This window comes from Lactuca serriola, chromosome 1, assembly GCF_051521515.1.
Source record: "Lactuca serriola cultivar US96UC23 chromosome 1, Lser_US96UC23_V15, whole genome shotgun sequence".
In the NCBI taxonomy this organism is placed as follows: Eukaryota; Viridiplantae; Streptophyta; class Magnoliopsida; order Asterales; family Asteraceae; genus Lactuca; species Lactuca serriola.
This window is the reverse complement of record NC_136408.1, coordinates 122,301,217-122,312,672: the sequence shown is the minus strand read 5'-3', so window position 1 is coordinate 122,312,672 and position 11,456 is coordinate 122,301,217. Positions and strand designations below refer to the sequence as shown.

General features: G+C 33.8%; 1 protein-coding gene and 1 pseudogene across 1 annotated transcript; both read right to left on the bottom strand.

Moving 5' to 3' along the window:
• Nucleotides 1-5,216: 5,216 nt before the first annotated feature.
• LOC145061029 (receptor-like protein kinase FERONIA pseudogene) lies at nt 5,217-5,921 on the bottom strand (annotated as a pseudogene).
• Nucleotides 5,922-6,939: 1,018 nt separating this feature from the next.
• On the bottom strand, nt 6,940-7,443 carry LOC145061020 (toll/interleukin-1 receptor-like protein). Its single transcript, XM_079008386.1, has one exon. The coding sequence runs from the start codon at nt 7,441-7,443 to the stop codon at nt 6,940-6,942; it is 504 nt and encodes a 167-aa protein (XP_078864512.1).
• Between the last annotated feature and the right edge of the window lie 4,013 nt (nt 7,444-11,456).

Sequence of the window (11,456 nt, the reverse complement as noted above, 5' to 3'; positions counted from 1 at the left end):
TAGAGTTGGGTGGACGAAATTTATGGGGAAGCCTATAAGATTTCGTCCAAGGCCTCTAAGGAAGGAGCCAATGAGCTGCTTAGGGCGTAAGCAGTCAGATTAGGGTTTCCTGGTTCAAAACCCTAATAACCTAAGTATAAAAGATACCCCTAGGACTCCAAAAACGTGGCTAATGATTTCCTAGAAGTTCCTGGACGTTTTTGGAGCTCTCTTCCTCTCTCTTGTTCATCTAGTTTCTTAGTGGTGTTTGTGACTCCATTAGATGTGCAACACTTGAGGCACTAGGCTTTCATAAGTCAATTACAAGAAGGATTCATCTTGTTATTACTACATAACAAGAAAGGTAATATATAAACCCTAGTTTATATGTTAATTCGATTATTGTATGCTAGATCTAGGGTTCTTAAGTCTTGGATTAATTGCATGTACAATAGAGAAACCTAGATCCAAAGTTTTAGAGTTTTGCATGTGCACCATAGGATTGATGTATAGCATAAAACCCATCATTATTTTCCAAAACCGTCACCAAAAGACAGGTTTGTATTAGTGTTATGGTAAAAATTTGGGAAACAAAATGGTGAGGAGTTGACATCACATAAGTGAGGATTTATCTCACTTGGAGAAGTAGAAAAAAAAAGCTTATGGAGAAAGGGAGACAAGTGATTGATAAATAAAAGTTGAAGAAATAAATTTTGGTGAAAGAAGATAGATGCATTGAAGAGTTGAGCCGTGATTACTACCTAAATGTCGCAAAAAAGTGCCAAAACGAAGACATAACAATTACGGCAATAAATCTCACAACCTGAATCATGTTGTAATTTTATTTTGGTGATGGAACTCCTGGAATTCAAATAAAAACTTATGGTTTGGCATCTCGATTATACCACATAAAGAACTTGAATAAAGAATGGAGAGTTAAAGATAAAGAAGAAAGCTTAAAAGCAGGAGAAGGAACGAGTGCTTAGTGTAAAAAAGATTTGAATCCTTATTATTCATGCATACATGTATATGAAGGTGGTGAAAAAAAATTGAAGTTATGCATAGCATCAACTAGCCTTCCGGTAGCTGAGGACTATAGAGAATGATATAGAGGTTATGTTGTTTGGACGGAAACAAAGTTTCGGTCAGCCTCCAAGTGGGAGATTGTTGAGATGTGATGTTTGATATGAAAATCAAGGTTCCAAGGATATAGGTTCCGAGAATAGAGGTTTCGAGAATAGAGGTTCCAAGGATATAGGTTTCTATAATAGAGGTTGTGGTTCAGAGAACATTTTTTGTTGTTTAGAACATAGATTACGGTTCCAAGATTAAAGTTAAGATAGTAGTGGTTCTGAGAACAGGGGTTGATGTTGAACAAAGGTCGCATGTAGTAGAGAGTGAGGAGAAGTTTTGGCAGAAGAGAAATGTCTAGTCATCTAGTTTTTTGAAAACCAAGTTTTCCTATAGGTCCATATGTTTATTATATAAAAATTAGTTCAAACATTGTTAGAGGCATTATATATGTATCTTTTAGCACATTTTTATTATGATCATCTTACAAGGTTGTGGTGATTTCCCTTTTCTATTTCGATAAAATACGTATGTATTGTTTTATTTGTAGAATGCCCTATACTTTTGATATGTTTCTGAGGGTAAATTGGACTGGGACGAGAATATTAAGATTTGAGGATGACCTTAAGGAAGCATAGGAGCATACCCGTAGTAGGGAATTACTTAATGAAGTTGGGGAGTGGATGAAAGTTGCTTTAACTGAAGAATTAAGTCCAAATTGTATGAAAAACGAGTTACACTATTTTCTTTCTACTTATATGATTGTAAGTATCCAAGGAACTGATGGGCCATTATTTTGAGCTAAAAAGTCCTCGACAAATTTAGACGATCATGTTTCCATTTACACGATCATGTTTTTACTTTGCAGATATTTTATGACCTTAAAATCACCCGCACATACCTTGATGATGTTACTTGACCATATTACACGATCGTGTTTTGCTTTACATACTCGTGTAAATCACCTCAGGTCTTAAAATGGAAATATAATTCATTTATTTAGATAGGCAAATCTTTTTATAAGTAACATGATCGTGTTTCCCATTACACGGTCATGTAAATCTTTGACTACTTATCGGATATTAATTGTTCCTATAAATACTACATATTTACCTTAGACGAATACCTAGTTACTACACACGAACGTTTAGCAAATTTCTAGCGATTTTTGACAAATATCAATGATTCATAGAACACGATTGACTTGTTGCTTTTGTTTAGTCAGATTTATTAATTATACATTAATTTAATGATTTTGATTTTTTTAACCATGTTAGGTTGTAAACCCTTAGATTTCAGTTTCACACACCCACAACTAATTTAGTGTGTAATCATTAGGCTTGGTTTTTGAGTTGTGTTTCTGTCACGTTTTATCTATTTTGTACTTAATTAATAAAATGTTTGATTTTTATTCGGTTCTTTTTGACCACTTGAATTAGGGTTTGATCATTTTAGTTACGGTTCTAGGTTGAGGTAAATGTTTGATATCACTCTTCCTTCAAGTGATTCATTTGATGATTGCTTATATCTAGTGAATTGTATATGTGTATAGATATTGAATACACACACAGGTTGCAAACATGTATACTCGTAGTATACTTTCACTCGACCCTGATAGTTCAGATCAAGACCTGGTAAAACGTTTAAAGGTTAACTCAAGAAATCGTGTTATGTCCCGGATGAATCAGCCAAACAAACCTAAAATCCCCCTCAAGGACGTAAATAGTTGTACCCAAGACTTCAATGAAATAAATGTCATCAGGAGAGGTGCATACAGAAGGATCTATATATAAGGGAATCCTTTCCTGGGATGATCACGTAAACCAGGTAGTTGCGGTAAAACGTCTAGATGTCTCTGGGTTGCAAGGTAATAAGGAGTTCCACACCGAGCTCACGATGCTTTCACATTATCAACATGATAACATTATAACCCTTATGGGGATTTTGTGATGATAACAAGGAGATGATTCTTGTATATGAATATGCAAGGCTTGGAAGCTTCAACATATATTTATGTGACACTTCAACGGCAGTTACACTGTTATGGCTATGTCTCTTGAAAATATACATTGATGTTGTTTCTGCATTGGACTATCTTCACAATCGCATAGCAGAGACACACCGACTAATACATCATTATATCAAAAGTCCCAACATTTTGTTGGCAGAGAATTGGAACGGAAAACTTGTTGATTTTGGGTTGTCTAGGATAGGTCTAGCAAATCAGCAGAACAGATTTGTGATCCCTAACCTTGCCGGCACACATGGCTATTATGATCCATAATATGAAAAAACAGGTTTCTTAACGAAAGAATCAGATATCTTTTCCTTTGGTGTAGTTTTTTGTTTGAGGTTCTGTGTGTAAGGTTGGTGCGTGCTTCCAGTTACCATGACGAGCGCCAATTCCTCAATCATTTGCCCCAAACTTGCTACAAAAATGGAGAGCTACGCAATATTATTGATCACAGAATAAGAAAAGATACTAAACGACAAGTGTTGTTCAAGTTTTCAGCCATTGCATATTAATGCTTGGAAGAAACTTGAGAAGACATACCTACAATTTATGAGCTTGTGTTGCAGCTCAAGGAAGCCATGAAAATTGAAGTAAGTTTGAATACCATTTTTATCAATTTCATCAATATAGATATGTTTTTAAGATGAGGAAAAAAGATTATCTATATATAAAATTACACTTGTTAATGACATCTCATTTGTTTTAATTCATTGTTAGTTGCAAGATTAGATCTGTCCAAGATGAACCGGAAGATGAGATCCTCCCAGATGAATAAGAAGATTAGATCCTCCAAGGAACTAAACAAGGGATACTTGGAAGATTAAAATCTAAAGTAAAACTTAGGTTTTGTGTTTGCATAAAGAAACAATGAGACCACCATTCTCAATGACGAGTTGGACATCGCTAAAGCCTTTTAAACCCAATCCATGTGATCCTTCAAGGAATAACCTTATCTGTTGTTTGGCCTCGAAGAACGAAAGGAAAAAAATAGAAAAATGAAAGAGAAGGGTCGGAGGTGGGTAAAGACGAAAGTCTTGTCGATTTTGTAAAGATAGAAGATGAAAGATATAAACAAATGTTGAGAGAAACAAGGTGGGGGGTTTTTAATTTTTGGAGATTTCTTTTCCCGCTAGCTATTAAGGAGGACATGCTACCTAGAAATTTATAAAACAATGGTTAATTTTAGGACACGTTAAAACGTGTGTTGTAAATCCTTCAATTTTTATAAGAGATGACATTCTATTCTGCCACACACTTTTGATTATCATAGTGCTTTCTAGTACTGAGAACTGACCTCGCTTTTTATTAATTAAATTTCAATAAATTATAATTTTATGCAACTTTAATTCTAGTAATTATTTCCGGTTTTAGTTAATAATACATAACCTCCTTTTATTTTAATATTTTGTGCATCCAAGCAATGAACTTTATTACCCCTTCAATGCTAGATTTCGATACTTCTAACCACGACACAATAAATAGTTGCACTTATTGTAAAAGACTAAAAGTAGAGCATGTGAAAAGTTTACCAATAAAATCTTTCTTTAGTTCTACAATGGACTACTTTGATTACTATGACCAAATAAACCACTTAAACCCTTGTGTTCTTGTTTAATGTTTACATCTTATAATCATATATATTTTGTGTTTGTTGAGTTGCTTCTTAATCCCAACAGCTTTGTCCATCAGTATTATAGTCATTTCATTGAGTTTCAGACACGTCATGTTTCTACATGTTACATAGTTCTTATTAGATAAAATAGATTTGAATAATGAAGAAAAAATAAACAGAATTTGTACATTAAGACAGGAAAATAAAAAAAAAACGTTATAAACTAAAGATAAAGATGAAAAAAAACATCGATGTCACTGATCATAAAATAGTCCAACAACATAAAACAAAATCAACAAGGGGAATATCAAGCACGGAGTTCCATGGCGTCTGTTTAGGATATCTACCACACCTTATTCCAATTCCCTCAAAGGTGTAACTTATCGAAGGATCTCATCTTCCAACAATTAAAAAGAACAAATTAATGATGGGTCAGTGAGTTATGTATTTATATCTAGACCTTATCCCTCTTAATTTATGTCCATATTCATGAATTTGATGAAAAACCAATTAATACTAAAACTTTGATAATAGGGAAGTTCATACTTGTATTTTCATGGCCTCCTTTAGTTGGAATGCAACCTCACCAATTGTAGGTCGTTCTTCCCGAGTTTCTTGCAAGCATTGATAAGCAACAGCTGAAAACTTGAGCAATGTTCTTGGGTTGATGTCTTCCCTTATTCTTGGATCAATAATCTTATTTATCTCTCCATTTTTGTAGCAGGTTCTGGCCAAATGGGGAAGGAATCGCCGCTCATCATGGTAATTTACAACACAAGCCAACCTTCCACACAAAACTTCAAACAAAACTACTCCAAATGAGTAGACATCTGATTCTTTTGTTAATAAACCTGTTCTTTCGTATTGTGGGTCATAATAACCCGGCATGCCAGCAGGGTTAGTGATCACAAAGGCGTTTTGTTGATTTGTTAGACCTATTGTAGCGAGCCCAAAATCCGCAAGTTTTGCATTCCAATTGTCGTCTAACAAAATATTCGCGCTTTTTATATCACGATGTATTATTCTATGTTTTTCTGCCACGTGATTATGAAGATAATCCAATGCAGAAGCAACGTCAATGCATATATTGAGGAGTTGTGGCCATGAAAGTCCAGCTGAAGGGTTATGTAAATGTGTGTCGAGGCTTCCATGAATTGCGTATTCATAAACAAGGATCATCTTGTCATTAATATCACAAAACCCTATAAGGGTTACAATGTTCTCGTGCTGATACTGTGAAAGCATTTTCAGCTCAGTCTGGAACCCAGGGGTGGATTTAGGGGGGTTCCGGGGTGGCACCGGCAACCCCTAAATTTTCCGGCCGCAATGGAAAAATTTTCGAAATTTTTAAAATTTTTTATTTTTTCTACTATCGTGCAACCCCTAATCTTCACATGCAACCCCTACTATGAAATCCTGCATCCGCCCCTGCTGGAACCCCTTGTTACCTTCACCCCTAGTGACATGTAGCCGTTTTACAGCAACTGGCTTGTTTACATGATACCCCCAGGTGAGGATTCCCTTACAGATACTTCCGTATCCACCCCTCCCAATGATGTTTCTTTTGTTGAAATCATCCGCACAATTTTTTATGGCTTGGAGGGGGATTTCATGGTGGTTTGGCTGCTCCATCTGAGATATGATACATGACCTTGACTATTTAATATTGAACTAATCTGTATCAAACATACCTATATAACCAATTTCAGAAACTAACCTCGGGATGAAACCTCAGGTCTAGAGGCAGAGGACTTCTTATGGATCTGCGTAATATATGGTTGACATCCCTAACAATGTCTTGAATAATCTCAGTCTCTAGCCTAAGACTTAATTTAGTAAGAATCACAAAACACAATCCAGAAAATTAACATACCAGTTTTGCAGGTTTAATTTATCCAACCAGCCAAATAAAAATTAAATCATATAAGCTACTTGTTTAATTTAGTTTTTCACATCCACACCGTATAATATGTTCACTTCTAATCAATGATTATCTAATGTTGAAGGTCATAATGTTTATGTATTATAAACCAAGAGCCATCAAAAACCATCATCCAAGTGGCTAGAGGTAGTGGACTGTGGAGAGAACTCTCTCGGGTCACGAAATAGCAAACCTTTTGAAATTTTGTTTTTAAAAGAAAGTGTATATCCATCAATATGTGATCTAATTTATAAGATCACATAAGAAACCTACTGAAATACCTAGGAAGAACATTAATTACACTAAAAATGTATCTATTTAAAGATGTTGAACAAAACAAACCTATTGAAATACGTAGGGAGAGCATTGCTCAATCTTTTCAGCCAATTGACTTTTTTTATTTGCATCTGTCTCGCCCTCCATCTCCTGTCTATACCTTGCCATGGCATCTCCGAAGCTACCTTGTTGCTCCCTGACATCGCTGGGCTCAACATAATAATAGATTGGGAGAACAGTATGGTTTGATGTCGAACATTGCTCCAGGATCAGCACCAATTCCTCAAGGCACCATCTGGAATTAGCATAATTCTCCGACAACAAGATAAGAGAAACCCTATATGTTATAGTCAGAGTCTCTGATTCTAGTTTCAATCTTGCCCCTATCTGAAACTGTTTATTATCAAAACGGGTAGTGATTTTAGCAGCCCAAAGGGCCTTATAAAGGTGATCAGGGAAACTATAACGACTATCAGTACCATTAAAGGTTAAAAGTACGTCATACATATGCCCATCAACCGGTGAAGAAGATGATGATGATCCTCCTTCAGTATCAGAGAGAATAACCATTATTAGTTGGCTGAAGGTATCAATGATTTGAGAATGGATCTACAATCAGATTAAGAGTAATGGATGCACAAGCAGTGGTTTGTATACAGAAAGTCCAAGTCAACAACAACCTTTGATAAATAATGCAAATCTTGTTAGTGAATTTTCCTGCAAACTTACGAGTTGGGATTTGAGAAATCAAAATACTACTAAATTACCAGGAAATGGAAAGGCCCAGCCATGGACGAGTTTAGACTTCAGCCTGTGCTGTCAAAGCACAGGGCCCAAAAAGATTAAGGGGCCCAAGTTTTCTTCATAGGCAGCATAATATATTATCGTATTACCACACCTTTGTCATGTATGTTTTTCTCAAATATCTTCAATTTCGACAAAGCACGTTCCCTTTTGTTTTTCGGCCGTTATATGGTTTGAGTCTTATCATCATCTGAAAATGAATATGGTTTATTTGGTGCTTACTTGAATATTGTTTAGACTTTAGATGTACTAATATATTAGTTTCAAATTATGGATGTGGCTTTGTGTATATGGTTTCCAAGAAAATCAAAGAGCAAGTGAAAGTGAGGTACTAACGTCTTTTCATGATCTATGGTGGAATTTGTAATTTGGATTCTAAATTTCTCACATCGATTTTTTAATGAATTTGTATCGTAACTCATCTGGTCGATTGGGCATTTAGATTAACATGGCAATGGGACTAGATTGGCTTGTATCTGGTAGTTAACTCGTTTGGAAACCAAACTTGTTAATACTTACTGGTTAACATAGATAATGGTTAATGGATACTATGAAACTTGAGTAACTATCTCAACCCATGGTAGAATGATAACAATTTTCAAGTACAAGGAAGGTTTTTTTTAGGTATACCGGAAATAAAAACATTTGGTATCATTATACGTTAATGACTTATAAAGGTAATAAATTTTATCTCGTATATTTACATATATGGCTATTAAGTTTGTTTGCCGACATTATGATCGGTTATTAAAGGTTTAATGGTCATATGCACACAGGCCCGGTCCAGATGGTGGGCAACCCCCCATGGCCCACTTCTCCAGGGGGACCAAAAATTTTAGGCTATGTAGTGTGTGCGTGCGTGTGTGTGTGTGTGTGTGTGTGTGTGTGTGTGTGTGTGTATATATATATATATATATATATATATATATATTACCTAAATGATTTTTAGGGCTTAAAGTTGGTTCAAACTAAAACTAGCTCAAAAGATAAACAATTTGACTTGTTTGATATTGCTAATTGAACACGTATATAGTGAAAAATAAATAATATTTGTTTTTAATTTTTATTATATTTGTCTTTAAGGGATCTTTTTTTTTCGCCCTGGAGCCCATATATATTTGGACCGACCATGTATGCATATGTACCTAAAGACTAAATATGTACATATAAAAAGCTTACATTATAAATCAAGTTTTAATTTACACTTTTTTTTACAAATTAACATTTTTTTAATAATTTCTACAACTTTTTTGAATTTTTTGTTACCAAAACTACAACCATTTTTAAACTTATTGTACAACCTTTTTAATATTATTTTACAAATATTTTAATACACTTTTTACGACTTTTTAATAATATTTTTAACCTTTTACAATGTTTTTTAGAACTGTTTTTTTTTTAATTCTTTAAAACTATTTTATAACCAACACAAAATTTAGATCAAATATGAAAATAAATCAAAATCCATAGAACCAGCTAACAAAAAAAATAGATCAAAAGTCAAAAACCAACACGCAAGAATATATTACAACCGTTAACGGATTATATTTTTATAAATTTAATAATTTTCTAAAATTAGGGTCTACCCTAGAAATGGGTTTTAGTCATATGATGTTGAGAATAACATCATAAAATATATAACTTTTTATTGAGAATATGTATACCAAAAAAGGCAAGTTTTCATATTTTGGTTCAATTTTTGGACCCTAACGTTCAGGCAAAATTTTGCAGTTATATAATTTAAAGTAAAGTGCAAAGATTATAAAATGAAAAATGAACATTTAACCTTTACATGTATATTTCTATTGACTTTGATTTTGCTGTTACACCGGTCTCACTGGCTACTCCTATTTTCTCCTCCTAACTTCCGTTTTTCCATCTTACACTTCCCTGCCAGCCACCACCCTTTTTCTTTTTCTTAATCCATATCTAATTCACTTCTTCTCCACCTATATATTGGTACTAGATATATATAGGGCTTCTGGTGCAAATATAATAAGGTCATCCGACCACATCAATAAATTTCCCCCTGCATTTTATCAAGTTAAATGCCAATAAGGATCATACACATACATAAGCATCAATAATAGTTCAATCTGAGAGAGTGGTATCTTGTTTTTCGCTATAATCACCAATTCAGGAGGTGTCTTCTGAATAGAGATAGGATCAAATCTGCTGATCAAGACCAACATAATACTAATATGGATGTGATATTGATTGGATGAATCCATCCTTTGAGTAACATGATCCTAAAAACGTGCATCTCGGATCAAAATTTAACTGTAAACAGACTACCAAAAATGCATACCTAGTAAGAGATGCTAAGAGCATCTCCAACTCGACAATAAAACTCATAATTTACACTACAAATGACGTTAAGTTGCTCCAACCCCACACTAAATCTATCACTAAATTTAGTGTTGGTAAAGAGTATAACACTAAATAACCCATTAAGAAATATAATGTTAAAGTTTCACCGGTATAAAATGCTCTGTCATCTTTGAGCTTATTCATTTGGAGTGTCTTGATTGTAAAATTATAATCTCTATTTAATAATTTTACTTGTTTTGTTAAATTTAATAATTCAAATTAATGCAACACATACCTAAATTTACACACATTTATTGTACATTACAATCCTACAAATATAATAAAAAGTGAGATATATATTACAATCCTATTCATTAATAACGAACTATTTATTAATAAAACAACAAAACTGACATCGTAATTTTATACTATTTTGAAATATGATCAAATAACAAGATAAATTATAGAGTAAAGAAAGACATGATAGTGTAAAGAACTTTTATTCTAATACTTGTGATTGTTAGCATATGATATATAGTATGTATGTGTATTCATTTATTTTGTGGCCCGTGTATTTAGCCCTTTTATGATGTATCGTGTGTGTGTGTGTGTATATATATATATATATATATATATATATATATATATATGTGTGTGTGTGTGTGTTGAAAATAGTGGTATAATCAATCTCATATTTATTTGTGTGAACTGTTAAGTTATTATTTGGAAGGGTTTATTGTGTTCAAAGATATTATTGTGGGATAAAAGTGTAAATGCAGGGAGAAACACGCGGGTCACTGGATCTGGATCAGATATTCGGGTATGCTCCATGTTTGTGTTGTTGATGTATAAAATAGGAGAAAGAGTGAAGATAGATCAGATCTCTTCTTCTTCAGTTCAAGAGTTTTAGGGTTTTCTCTCATTTTCTCTCGTCTACTTCTCTCTGTTCTTGAGTGCATTAACAAACTGTTGTAATATCTTTGAGTCTTGATAGTTAGTCGTTCAAATGTGTATCATCGAATGGTCTGATTAGTTTAGGTTGAGTGTGTGAATCTGTGAGAGTAGATTAGGGTTTTGTAGTGAGTTTTCAGTTGAAAGTACATGAAAACCTTATGTTTCTTTGTCCTCTAATGATATAAGAAATGAAGATGTTGGGAAATCTATCGTGTCTGATTTTAACATGGTATCAGAGCTGTAAGGCTCGTGTTATTTGATCTTGACGCTTCGGTTGTTGTTGCTCTTCGTTTGGTGGTTCGTTTTTCTACGATCTGTGAAAAGTATTTCTTCTTGTTGGTTAAGTTTTGTTTTACGATTGAATCTGGTTAGGTTTAGGGTTTCATTTGCTATTTACCCTATATTTGATTTTATTTTATGAGATGCTGGTACTGCGAGTTGTTTGATTGATCTTGCTGATTGGCAATTTCGTTTCTTGGTACTGCTGTTGCGTATTTGGATTTGAAACTTTGGAA